Source organism: Schistocerca gregaria, chromosome 1 (genome assembly GCF_023897955.1).
Source record: "Schistocerca gregaria isolate iqSchGreg1 chromosome 1, iqSchGreg1.2, whole genome shotgun sequence".
NCBI classification, from domain to species: domain Eukaryota; kingdom Metazoa; phylum Arthropoda; class Insecta; order Orthoptera; family Acrididae; genus Schistocerca; species Schistocerca gregaria.
In genome coordinates, this window is record NC_064920.1 from 629,047,653 (window position 1) to 629,062,502 (window position 14,850).

Sequence of the window (14,850 nt, forward strand, 5' to 3'; positions counted from 1 at the left end):
ACATATATTCGCGGTAGCATTGACATCAAAGTTTATATCTACATTCATGATTAAAGATTATGTCCAGGAAAAATTGCTCGTTGCTGCTGCTGAAGTAACAGCAGCTTATAAAGTTATCAAGCATCATCAGACCTTCAGATCTTTTCACTGTACTGTAAAATTTCAGAGGGCTTCATCAAAGCCGCAAGTAGAATATGTTTCATCAAATTAAAGAACTAGGAAAAAAATGAAGAACTAGGAAAAAAATGTGGAAGGAACTGAATGCCCCGCTCATATCTCCACAATACTATATCAAGTGCTGCTGGAGTCACAACTGTTGACATTGAAATAATCATCACAGAAATATTTAATTATTTTTCAATATATAAAGTAAGGACAGAGAAGTAGAAAGAACTCTGCTTATATGCTGATGTCAATCATCAGACTCTTCTATCTCACTCAAAAACAAGATGGTTGTCATTAATGCCAGCAGTTGCAAGAATTTTTAGGCTTTGGATTACATTAAAACAATTTTTTGATGCTGAAGATGGGCCACCTAAAATAATTTCAGATTTTTTTCAGTAGTCTGACCAGTGAAATATATTTCAAGTTTCTGCAGTCAAACATAGCTCTGTCTGGAAAAAAATATAAAAAGTGTGGAGAAGAATAAAGTTTCAGTAGCTGAAATAAGAAATATATTAATCGACACTCAAAGATGTCAGAATGAAAGGCACACTGCCATGCAAACCAAGATGAAATTGAACAAATCGAAGAATGAGAACCCTAACTAAGAAATAATTTATTTGGTTTTCAAATCTGAAGATTTGATTACTTAGAGAAATGGGCTATTTCTTTTAATAAATATCAGGTATTTGACTGAATGATGCTGTCCAAAATCCCAGATTGGAGATGATTAAAAACACTATTATATACCTGACTAAAAATGGTGTCAAGATTCCAAGCAACAATTGTCTTCAGGAATATATGTGTCTGAAGAGATGTTTAGAAACATGACTTGGAAGAACGGAAGTCTAAACACTCCATGGAAGGAAGGTGCATTTACTTTCTTAAGGAACCCAAATATCCTGAATACAAATGCCAGCTGTTAAAATTAAGTGAGTATCTGTTTCCTATTCCCACACACAACGATACTGTGGAAAGAGTATTCTCACTGATGTCAGCCTAGCGGACTGATGAAAGAAATCAGTTGCTGTCAGGGACTATGGAATTAGTCTTAAAGTGCCAATTTAACTCGAAGCTGGCTTGCATGGAGTTTTATAAATATGTAAAAGGAAAAAAAGAATTGCTGAAAAAAGTGATACCGCCTGAAAAATGTGGTGTACCAACTACTTCTGCCGAAACTTGTTCCATGTAATTGTATTTTAAGTAAAAAGTAATTATATTAACTACAATATTTACTTTATTTATATACATTCATCTCAAAGTCTCCTGACAGGGTCCCAGCTAGATATGGCAACCCTATCATAGATGCTTAAATCTGTCATATCTTTACAAAGATTTTAGATTCCTTTTCATATATAACACCTGAGTGTTTGATGCAAAAAAATAATTCAATGACAAAATAACATATAATGCAGGGAATAAAATCGAAATAGTGGGGAATGTTGTAAAACAAGAAACTGGAAAAGGTGGATGCAAGAATAAAGAGATACAAATCAAATTTGGGGATAGGAAACTAGAAAATCCTCGAATTGGCAAATTTTGTAAATGACTATTTCTTTGGTATTGTGAAAAAGTTGCACCAAAATCTGCCAAAAACACATGTAGCATCCACAATGATGCTGGTCCCAACTAAAGAGTTTCAAATCAGGAAGACAATACAGAAATTAAAAAATAAGAAGTCAGCAGGAATAGACGAGTTTGCTGTCCCTATTCTGTAGATGTACATAAGGACCATTCAAGCCCACTAATAAACATAATTAATTAATCCTTTAGTTCAAGTATTTTTCCAGAATACCTAAAGCACACTCAAGTTGTGTCCTAACTAAAAAAAGGTAATGTGGAGAGTATTGTCACCTGCATTCCAGTTTCACTACTGTCGGCATTCTCAAAGATAACTGGATCAATCACAAAGGATAAACTAATGAATTACATGAATAAATATAATCTTTTTAATGAAGCACAGTTTGGTTTCCGAAATAGAAGAATTACAATATCAGCCATTAAAATCTTCACCAAAGTGGTACTTGCAGCATTTGGCTAGGATGACTATCACAGCCATATTCTTAGAATCATGCAAAGATTTTGAAAATTGGAAATTTGTGGTTAGGTGTTATGGGACCAAACTGCTGAGACCATCGGTCCCTAAGCTTACACACTACTTAATCTAACTTAAACTAACTTACGCTAAGGACGACACACACACCCATGCCCGAGGGAGGACTCGAGCCTACAACGGGGGGAAAGGATTTTGAGTGTCAACCATAAAATAGTACTAAACAAGCTACAAGCACTAGACATCAGAGGAATAACAAACAACTTGTTTCAATCTTATCCTGAAAACAGGGTGCAGAAGGTAGAGTTCACACATCTAATGACGATACATTTTTGGAACAACTGTCAGACAAGAAACCTAAACATAAGGGCTCCTCAGGGTAGTTATAGGGCCCAATTCTGTTCTTAACACGTATCAAAGACTTTCTAGAGAGTATATGGCATGAAGAAAAAGTTCTCTATGCTGTTGACAGCAACATCAGAGTATTACATCAGAACTCATATTAGAGAAGGCAAATGAAACTCTCAAGGATGTTTACGATTATACAGCATATAGTAAATTAACACCGAACATAAAGAAAACAAACAGTGTGCACTTTAGCATGTAGAGGGACACAATTCTGATGCATTAAGCATACGTGGTAAATTTATACATGGTGTAATAAATGCAAGGCAAAAAAGAATAACCATCTGCATGTTTTTCTCTTAGGGCTCCATCACCCATTTGATCACCTAATGTCTTGTGATGACATAATTGTTCTCACATGCACTCAATTCTTAACTACAGGATTCAGTTCCAGCGATGGAAGGCACAAAATATTGATACAGATTTCAAACTGTAGAAAAGAGCCATAAGAATAATAACTAGAACTAGTAGTCAGATTCACTGTAAAGAACTTTTTAAATAAACTGGGTATCCTTACCGCACCAAGTGAGTACGTCTATACATCTACCAACCTGTTGTGTTTATCAGGGAAAACATTACTAAGTATTTCACTAATAGTTCTATGAATAATCATGGAACAAGACCAATTTGGAGTTACATTCGCCAATGAAAATTAGTGAAAAGCTAAAAATAGTAATTTTTTTCAGCAAGGAACATAATTATATAATAAAGTGCCAAAGGAGATGAAAAATGTTACTAAAATACATCTGTTTAAAAAGGCAGCTAAAACGTTCTTTATTAATGAAACATACTACACAATCAAAGATTACTTAGAGGATTCATAGTAGTGATTAATAACAAATCATTCTGTTACACTAAAATATTGTAATTTTTTGCAAGAAAATCATGTGCCGAGATCTATAGTGTATGATGTAATGTCTTGTCTTTCTCCTGAGTTCAATGTCTCCCTCGTCATGCTGACTCAGTTTTTCAGTAGGACTTAGGAGAGGACAAGAAGAGTCAGTTTACTGAATGGGCTATAGTTAGAGCAAGGAGTATAGGAGCAAGTTCGTGGTTCAGGTATCATCTGCAGGGGTCCTCGATGTGTGCAGTAAAGAAGAGTACAACTGCATTTACATCAAAGGGCATTGTACAATATGGACCAACCAAATGCATCATATCCTATAGGATGGAGCTCACTTCATCCAGCCTCTTGATTTAGGTTTTCCCACGACACTTCTTGCAAAATGCCAGGAGGGTTCCCTTATCCAGGTCCTGACAGCCATGTGTTCCATCTTCTTAAACATACTTCTACATTCTGTGCATATTTATATTTTTGAGCTCTTTACTTTCATTGTATTATGATGAACAAATTGTACATCATAGTAAGAGTATTCCAGAATAAATAAATAAATAGATAAACCAATCAGCCTTGCCCAAATCAATTGCTGGATAGATAACAATTATATTCACCAAGTCGCCGCTTGATGAGTGGATTTTTTATCTATCCACTTATATTGCACTTTAAAAATTGATTATTTTTATTGACAAAACAGTTGTTATGGTGACTGGCCTGCAGCTATTTCAATTTTTTGTGTCCTGGTTTTGTCATCGGTATTATGCTAGTCTATACTGTGTGAGGGAAGTTCTCTTTCATGCTTCAATCAGTTAAAAATGTTTAGGATAGGTTTTTAATATAGTCACCAACATGTTTAAGTATTTGATTATGTATGTTGTCTGTTCCTGGAAATGTTCCTGTACATTGTTTCAAAGCATTATTTAGTGGCCAGATTGCAAAGGGAGCATTTTAAGTTTCTACTTATTTTGAATTAAGATACAGGATATTATCTACTGCTAAGAGGCACTGTACAGCAAGCATGGGGTGGTAGTTATTGGATACATACATTACTGCATTGTATATTGCTAGAAGTTGCATGAAATCAGAGGAAATGGTCTTAATTTCTCCTTTGTTGGGGATTCCTGGATCATATTAGCGAACTGCTGTAATTTGGTACACACTTGCATAATTGGGGTAGGTGCTTTCATAGAAGAAGTATATTGATCCCAACGTTCTTTCCTCCATTGTTTAACTCGATAAAACTTATGCCCATATTCTTTTGAATAAATTAAATTGTTGGTAGAGGGGTGAGGCCTACATTGTAGGCTCCATCATTCTCCAATGACATCTGTGATCTCTCTGGACCACCATGGGACATGTTCATTAAGTTATTTTGAACAACTACTTTGATTTGTTTCTTTGGCTATACCCTAATCTACATTTTAGCAGTAAAAGTATACCAGTTGGCCTTCCATAGTCATTAACATGGTAAAAATCATTGTGTTGTAGTATTGTGACTGATTCAGTAATTGTGCAGTGGTCGCCATCACGAAAGTCAACCTGAACAGTTCACTGTATCAAATGTGGAAAGTTATAGCTCTGACTGCTATGTCTATTGCAGAATAGGAGCCATAACCAGTACTAAAATGTGTCGGAGGCCCTGAATTCATTCAGGACAGATCGAGATCTTGGTACTATTAGTCATTATCTCACTGTCTCGTGAGATTACGAGCATTTAATTCACCAGTTCTTCCATTCACTTTTCAGTCAGTTTTGTGTGTGTGTGAAGACAATTCTCATCATTATGTTGAACTCTAAAGGATATCGATTCAAGTACAGTGTTCACATCTATTTGTTCTTAAAAGTGTTTGATTTGACTAGTGTGCAAAATCTCCAGATACACACCCACTATTTATTATATTTTATTCCCAAACACCCATTATTCTCAAATAGTAGGAAGATAGTCTTTTTGTACTGCTATTCATATTGTAGGATAATTTGCCATAAGTTTGAGTTAATTCCAGACTGTGATCGAACGTAATCATATCAATTCAACGGAAAAATCACTAAAAAAGTAGATGTGTTGTCAATGAACGTGAAAGTGATATGTATTGACCTTGAGTGTGAATGTGATATGTATTGACCTGCCAATGTCTCAGTGCCTTCTGAGTGGTTGGCACAGTGTGCTGGCCTGGCAAAACCGACAAATTTATTCCATATTCTGCTCTTATCTTGTATTCTTCTTTGTTTCTCTGTTTCTCTTGTTTGTCTTCTGCTGTATCAGCTGGGAGGTTCTAACTGTCTCTGTCAGAGTGTTAATCAAGAGAGATGGATATCTTTTTTAGAGATAATTTTTTGATCTGGTTGCATGTCTGTAGTTTATAACAAGTGGTGGAAATGATTTTGAAAATGTTGGACCAGGTGTGGTGGAAGCTCTGATTTTCCCAAAATTTGTCCTCATGTCTGCTGCATACTTTTTTTTTTGCCTTGAGGTGTGATAGACAGTCAGTCTTAAATTTTATTCTTGTATTTTTTTTCTTTTTTACATACTAGGAAATTTGATTAATACAGAAGATGGTGTACCAGAGAATTTACATATAGATGCAGTTGTTTTCAAGGACCAACGTTATTAAGTGATCTTCCATAGTTTCCACATTTTGGTTCTGTTATTCAGTGACATGACACATATCCAAACTGAAAGGATTGGAAACAACTCATTGGTGGTAGGCTATATGGTCAACCCTCACGTATAGACCCACAACTTTTACTTTTTTCAGCACATTTCACTCAGACAGCTTCGATGACAGAGCTTGTATCTATTCAGTTATCTTCTGGATCTTTTTGTAAGTGCCAGACGAAATGTATGTCTCATCATTTTAGATTAGGCTCTTGGCTCCTTGGTTGTCCTGAATGTAAGCTCTCTGTGAAAGATAACTCCTTGGATCATACTCGGGCTCTTATGTGCCATAATTTTCACAGGTATGACTGCTAATTTTTCACACGTCTCACGAATTGTAATTTTTTGTATCAAAATTTCTACATCTCTCTGTTCACATAGTCATTACGTTTATTTCATTTAATTTGTTTCATTTGCGAAATGTCTGCTCTGATGCCACCTATTCAGATCAAAGTCTCCTTCCGTAGGCACCACTCAGCCACAGCAAAGGTCATCTGGCTTGATAGTCACTGCCAGAACTCCTGGTGTTCCTATAAACAGACTTCTTATCCTTGACATGCATGGGAATTTAACAGGTCTGCCATCATAAGTGCTGTATTTTCATGGGGCTCTATCGAGGACATACATGCCAATTCCACCACCCCAGATTGGCTACTGTGCTGCATCTTAAGTGCACTTATGTGTCTATTCAGTAATTGTGCCTGCAGCATCTTTTACAATGTAGGTAAGTTGGTTTTACCTAAAGTGTTCAACATTGTCTTTCCTCTACCAGTCTGCAAAACAGAAAAAAGCAAACAAATAAATAAAGGAGGCCGATCCCATGAAGTTGGGTCAAAAATTACTGCAGCTGAAAAGTTTGTGATCAAAAGTAAAAAAAGAGGATGGTGTAAACAAAAGAAAAAACAGTTCAGAAGACAGCTGGGTCAATATCAAGGACTGTCAACAAGGGTTTGAAAGTAAGAGGAGAAAGCACAGTTGGAAATGGGGGATTGTGGAACAAAAAGAAAGCAAAGCTAAAATATCTTAAGATCCTCTGTTAGCCATTTATGAAAGAGTCTTGAACCCCTTGAGGTTGGCCAAGTTTATCTCCAGATAAACATACCAGAAATGTTTTTGGTACAGTAAGGGATCAGAGCATCAAGAAATTTTTCTGCTAAAACACATTTCATCTGCTCGAGTGCCCTCTTGATCACATCATCATTAATTGTGAGCTCTTTTGATAAATTAATACTGAGGACCCAACTCTTGTAAACCAGCAGGCAGAGAAGGTTGTCCCACTTCTTATAACATTTAAGTGTAAAATACTCTACCTCATATAAGGGGTGATCAAGAAATTACTATTTGAGAGTGTTGCTGGAGCATACATGTAATGTAGTGTGACTCCAATGTGGATATATATGCACCAACTTGTAGGCAAGGGATTAGTGTGGCATTAATGTCTTTCTGAAGTGCAAATGCAGAAATCTGAATTATGGCAATATCATTATTGAATTATCCAAACAGGGCCAAAATTTTTTAATTCTTTTTTTGGCCGCCAAAGGACAAATACCAGCAGAAATCATTCAGAGAATGAAGAATGTGTATGAAGCAGCACGTCTGTCAAAAACTACAGTTATCAAATGGTGTGCCAAATTCCATGCTGGTCGCAATTCAACCCAGGACAATGACCGACCTCGGAAGCCAGCCCCAATTATTATGTACAAAAACAAGGAGGCAGCTGATGCAGTTGGGCAGACAAGTGCATGACCATTTGTGCACTAGCAAAGGGCCTCGACATTACTTTTAGTAGGACGCAACACATAATCCAGAAGGAGTTAAGCAATCGTAAGGCCTGTAACCAATGGATACCCCAGGCGTTGAAAGGCAAATAAAGAGCAAACTGGCTGGCTGTTTGCCTAAAGCATCTTCTATGTCCTTGAGTACGTTGTTGCAGTCAACAAAAGCTGGTGCCACCACTGGGAACCAAGGTCAAAAGCGTCGACAATACAGTGGTGCATCCATCGTCCCTCATCCCAAAAAGTTCAGCTTCTACTGGAAGAGTGATGCTTACCCTGTTCTTTGCTTACCGGGATCTATTGCCTATTTATTTTAAGGCACGTGGTGTCTCCATTACTTCAGAATAGTATTCTGTAATGCTGGAGGAATGATGACATGCAACTACAGTGAAATGTCTGAGAAAAGTGTGACAGGGTGCTGTTGCTTCATGATAATGCATGTTTCCATATCAAAAATGTCGTAACACAGAAGTTATCATAACTCAAGTGGCAGACATCGGAGCATCTGCCCTATAGTCCTGATCTCTCCGCCCCAAGTGATTATCACACATTCAGCCCCCGAAAAGGCCTTGAATCGTCAACGATTCCTGTTGGATGAGGATGTGCAAGAAGCAGTTACTGACTATTTCACTTAGCAGGAAATGGTGTTTTACCACACAGGTGTCTTCAACCTGGTGCATTGGTGGAATGATTACCTCAACACTCGTGGTGACTTTGCCTGACTCTGATACCGATTCTGGACTGTACAGCATTTGAATGGACACTCTTTGATTGCTCCATATATACTGCTGAAAGTAAAAAATAACTGGGCGACATCATAAATGTCCAGTGTAGGAATCGACCACACCCCTGCATGCCACACCACACCAAGTGAAACTAGGTCCTCTTTCATGAGAATCCCAAATAACTGCCACTTGTGGGTGATTTACGAATGTGTCTTCCTAATATGAGCCATCAACCAGTACAAATGAAGATGCCAAATGGATACTTGTGGCTCATCACCCTCACCACAAAGTCTCTGTCAGGGAAATGGTTCTGTAGGTCTACATGCCCAGCATTACCAACTCAAGGTAGACAGTGTCTATAATCCAGAAAGAGATTTTCACTCTGCAGCAGAGTGTGCGCTGATATGATCCTTCCTGGAAGATTGAAACTGTGTGCTGGACCGAGACTCGAACTCAGGACCTTTGCCTTTCACGGGCAAGTGCTCTACCATCTGAGCTATCCAAGCATGACTCACGCCACGTCCTCACACCTTTACTTCCGCCAGTACCTCGTCTCCTACTTTCCAAACTTCACAGAAGCTCTCCTGCGAACCTTGCACAACTAGCACTCCTGGAAGAAAGGATATTGCGGAGACATGGCTTAGCCACAGCCTGGGGGATGTTTCCAGAATGAGATTTTCACTCTACAGTGGAGTGTGCACTGATATGAAACTTTCTGGCAGATTAAAACTGTGTGCCAGACCGAGACTCGAACTCGGGACCTTTGCCTTTCGCAGGCAAGTGCTCTACCATCTGAGCTACCTAATCTCGACTCACACCCCGTCCTCACACCTTTACTTCCACCAGGAAATTTCAGTGTCTATAATTTTCATACCCATACAAAGTCATTCAAATATTAGGAGCATTATTCTAGATTCCTTATAATGCACATCACATTGTTAATGGCCACAGCAGACAATTAGTTGATTGCCTGTTCCACTGATCAATCGCATGGTATGGTATTACGTTGTGGAAGGTGAGTGAGACATCCCCAGACACCCCAATTGTGGTTGAGTCCCTGAGTATTATTCCTCCAAGTGGTATCATACACTGTCATAAAAGACACCTGCAAAGTGTTCCTTGTGTATGAAATCTGGTTATATTGTCACCTACAGGTTATCAATGGTGGAACAATATCTTATAAATCCTATGAAATGGTTAAAGAGCTGATGGATTTGAGAACTCAGGCAAAACATCAGTACATCACCCCATTCAAGAGCTTTTCTATACCACTACTGAGGATAGAACTATTACAACCAATTCACCATTCACTTAAGGTCTCAATAGGCCATATCTTACCATATCTTTTTTCCAATGTCTATGTATGCAAAATGATGACAACAGCGCTCATAAAGATGGATAACAAATAAATAAAATATTTCTTTCATTGCCTTACATGCACCTCAAAACAAAGATAACAGAAATGAATTTACTTAAATCATTCCGTGTGCCCAGTGTTACAACAACAGCATCCTGTCCAGCTACTGTTGCTTTCACATCCTCTTCCTTAGTGACATCCCCCTTCACCACCTCAACTTTACTCCTTAACGCTTCTGGCAGTTTCTCTGGGTCCCTCAACAATGCTCGCACCTGGCAGCCTGCAAAACAAATAAAAACTTATAAAATACAGTTGATTTCACCAAAGATGAGAGAAACAGCCAATAACTTTGAAGTGGTGGTAGGTGATTTTGCGAAATATGATGTGGTAGATACGTTATTAGCTTTTCTTCTGGTCTAAATACATTGTACTTAGACATAATATGTTTCAGTCACATATTAAGTTATAGGACAGTGTGATTTTTTTTTCCTCCACCGGTATTCAAGACAAAATGCAAATTAAATAAAGAATTTGGTATTTTGATTTTACTGATCATTTGTTTGATTTTTATTGATTCCAGTAATCCTGCTGTGTGTTGATACACGTGGATATGGAACAAGTAACAATTATAGTTTGTATAAATATTGTTACTAACTCACAATTAGGAAAAAACAATAAATATGGGACAAGTTACAATTACACTGTAATAAACTCTGTAAGAGAAAACAACGGTTACATCTGTAGAATCGAATTACTCAGCTAAAAACTAATAACATTTAAGAAAATATTTAACTTGATTATTTCAGAGTTGTATTCATATATTCTACTACCGTATAGAAGCAGTTCTGATGCATTATTTTTAACACACAAAGGAATTACAGACATTAGTTCAAAGGTTGCACTGATTTAAATCAATGGGGAAAGTTGAAAATTTGTACCGGACTGTGATTTGAAACTGGGTCTCCCATTTACTAGGCAGATGTTCTGACCACTAAACCATCCAGACACAGGGGTCAATGTAGCTGCACAGACTACCCTAGCATGCCTCCTGCCAGGCCTCAATTCTCAACTTACCAACACACAATTAATATACTGCATCTACCCATTATTCTCATTACTCATGGCATTTCACTGATTTCCATAAGAGCTTGAGCCTGGTGTGCATCCGCACTAAAGAGATCATAGGCCACCTTCACCTTAATTACATATAAGTGATGTCTGTTCTTTCGAATATATAGTATTATTTTCACTTTTACTCTGAATCATTTTCTATTCAACTTTAAGTTATTGGGCAGCTTGTTGTATAGAAGAAGTCCCATGTATCTTACACTGTTACGTTGTTTACATAGCCGTTGACCAATTATTGTTGGAATGATGGGTCTGATGACATTAGCTATTTTTATTTTCTTAAAAATAGCAAATTTTTATCAATAAAACAATCTTCTGCACAATAAACATCTCTGTGTGAAATCCAGGATGGAATAATGACAATATTACAAAAATGATAGATTGGTATTCGCCATATAGTGGAGATGTTCAGCTGCAAACAGGCACAACAAAAAGTGTGTTAAAAAGTAAGTTTTCAGAAAAGAGGCCTCCTTCTGGAGGACACACACACACACACACACACACACACACACACACACACACACACACACACACACACACACACACACACACACACACACACCACCAAGGCCAGATATGAGCCATGAGGAATTGGGTTGGGAGTAGGGATGGACAAGGATACTGTGTAGGCCCAGTGGGTGGTGGAATACCACTGTGGGAGGGGCTGGAAGGATAGTGGGTAAGACATTCCTCACCATATCACTCTATGCTTCCACACGCAGCACTTTACAGTTCCCCACCCCTATTCTGCTATCTCTGCCCTAGCCTCCTCCTTACCCCCACCAACCAGACTGCTTCTCCCATTAGTTGTGGTTGACTGAAGTCTTATCTTGGAGGCCAGAGACAGTGGTCATGAGTGTGAGAGTTGTGTTTGAGTGAATGTGTGTGTTGTCTCCTCTGGAAAAAGTCCTTTCGGCCAAATGCTTACTTGTTTAGCGGTCTTTTTGCTGTGCCTGCCTGCGACTCAGTCTCTCCACAATATAATGAGTAGTGATGTATCTTTTTCATAATATTGTCATCTCTGTGTGAGACAGCTCAAAATGGAATGCAATACATATGTAAGTATTGAGTGTACAAGTACAAAACTTGCACATTTTAGTTCTTTGACCTCTCAGACTTCACTCGGGACATTAAATGCTTAGCAAAATCTATTCTCTCTTTACGAAACCTTTTTATGTATGTAAAGTATAACTGACCCACAAACAAGAATTTCGTGGTTATCTACTGGTCAGTAGGTTCATTTTCAAATCTGACAACATCTATCCTTGACAAAACTATAACTGATTGGCAAAAATTTATGAACAGTACTGTTCTTATTTTGTAACAGTTTGTTTGTGTTTAGCCAATTTACCAGCTTGGAGTGTGTGTCGGAAATCTTGTTAGGCAGCTCACTGGCACATTGCCTTGAATATGGTGTACTTGTATCAACAGCAAACATTCCTGCTAGATTTTTTTAAAATGCTCTGGGGCAGATCACTGATAGATATAATAAACAGAAATGGTCCAAGTTGCTCCTTTGACTGCATACTTTCACATTTCTGTGATAACTTTTTGTACTCACTCTGAGTCACATGATCTAAATCAGTCATTGCATCCCCCCCCCCCCCCCCCAATTCCACAGTTACATAGTTTATCCAGAAGAAGGCCTAATTTGTGGTTGATGGGGTTTAAAGGCTTAATGAGATCAAGGAATACTTATGATCTATGCTTTCTCTCATTGAGTACACTATAAAATTCATTTAGAAATGTACATAGGATCCCATTTATTGACTTCAGTTTTCGAAAGCCAGGCTGATTAGTACTTAATTAACACTAGCTTTCCAGGAATTTTATGGCACATTCTTACACCGCTTTCTGAAGAACCTTGGTTATGCTTTATTGAATCGAGAGGAGACTGTGCTTCTTAACATCACTCTTTCACATTTTCAAAGAGGGGAACCACTTTGCTGTCTTGATAATGGAGTTACAGAAACACAGGAATAATAATGTGGTCACCAACTGAACAAACATGTAATTCAAATCTATTGGGTACATTCAACCTTCAGGTTCCTTGCAAAAATAACTGAAATAAAACCGATAGCAAACACCACATACTGTAAGTAAATCGAGTCAATTTAGCAGTCATTACAAAACCGATGTTTAATCGCTTATTTACTCTATATATCAATATCCCATCTATTGTCATCGATTAATTTAGAGGTTCTGGGAAATCAGAAACAATCATGAATCAATATCAACGGAGAAGAGCCATTTTCACTACTTTCTAAACGTAGTTTAGCGTTGGTATGTTGTTATTTCTTTCATGTCATAAGAATAAGAAATCAGACGTTTCCTTATTGTCAAACGATTAATTACCATGTTCTAAAGCGAACTCTGTGGCTTTGATTCCTATCTGGCCGCTGGCACCAAAAATTGCAATTTTTCTAGGAATCGACATAATTAACAACACTGTATGAACAGCCGAATGCCCGCTCCAGCTAGGTCAAATTCATTATAAAAACGTGACTTGCGCACTCACAAAGATAAACCAGTGAAATTCTTTGATTTCTACAATCAGCGTACTATTCAGTTCAACGTAAGGAATACTTTGAAAAACAAACACATTGTCCCAACTTGAATACAAAGTAACAATCTCAGTTTTGACATCTTGATGTTATAAAGCTAAGACTCGTGTGCTAACATGGACGAATGTAGAAAAACAATTAGAATTAGAAACGAATGTTGTGATCTAATGGCCGTATGAAGATAGCGGGAGGATGAAGTTGGTCGATGTATCATGTGCAATGAAAACTTGCACATATATACACTCAACACTAGCTTTTGCCGAAGGTCCGTGTGTCCTAACTGATTTTAATTTTTCGTGGTTCTTTTCCATAAACGATTAAAGGGCCTTTATGACTCTAAGATCTATCACCCACCAGCAAATTGTACGTGTGTAGGCTTGCTGGATGACCGATAAACCGTTTTTGCATGTCGACGCGTCTGAGCCAAAGGTCCGACCATTCGTCATCCGACTTCACACGCGTGCCTTTATTTGCATATACTTTTACGAGAGATACTGTAGCTGCGCTCATTTCAAAGATAAGCTTTGGATGGAAGCATCTGAGTGAGGCCATGTTGGAATTTGTTGGTTGGTTTGGGGGAGAGGATCAAGCAGTCCAGTTATCGGTCCCATCGGATTAGGAAAGGATGGGGAAGGAAGTCGACCGTGCTGTTTCAAAAGTAGCATTCCGGCATTACCTTAACAGTTTACGGAAACCAGGAAAGCCTAAATCACGATGGCCTGACGCGGATTTGAACCATCCTCCTCCCGAATGCGAGTCTAGTGTGAAATTTATGAAGTTCCTATTTTGTGCGTTTTGTATTACAAGCACATATAATTAATTTCCTTTAACTGAATGCTGTTCCGTAACACTACCATACCTAGGATGTCTAGAAAGGATGTCTTCATATAAACATCAGATAATGAGTTATTGCCATTTAAAGCTTTCAGGAGACGTCTGACGCAGGACAAAGTTATAAACTGCAAATCATCAATGTGGTGTAGTGGGTGAGGAGCTGCAATTGCTACTGTGGTAGTTTTGGTTCGAGTCATTTCATCAGCGAAAAATTTATTATTGACCTTCACAGTTCTGAGAGCTTCTTCGACTTGTTGTTGTCATTAATTTTCAAATTAGGCGTGAAAAAAAGAAACTGCGAGACAATATTCAAAACAAATTGATTATCTAGTAAAAACAAACTACTACTCATC

At 37.9% G+C, this 14,850-nt stretch overlaps 1 protein-coding gene across 2 annotated transcripts in view; it reads right to left on the reverse strand.

Annotated features, from left to right (window-relative positions):
- The window catches only part of LOC126359882 (flavin reductase (NADPH)), a 64,031-nt gene extending 49,908 nt beyond the window's left edge, over window positions 1-14,123 (reverse strand). Inside the window, exons 1-2 of one of the 2 annotated variants that reach the window (XM_050007663.1) lie at window positions 14,018-14,123; window positions 10,087-10,251 (exon numbers count right to left, since the gene is read on the reverse strand). In XM_050007663.1, coding sequence (XP_049863620.1) covers window positions 10,087-10,251; window positions 14,018-14,102 — 250 coding nt within the window. In that variant the 5' untranslated portion in view covers window positions 14,103-14,123. Of the gene's footprint in view, window positions 1-10,086; window positions 10,252-13,454; window positions 13,770-14,017 lie in introns of those variants that run through there. The other variant, XM_050007665.1, reaches the window with a different exon arrangement.
- Between the last annotated feature and the right edge of the window lie 727 nt (window positions 14,124-14,850).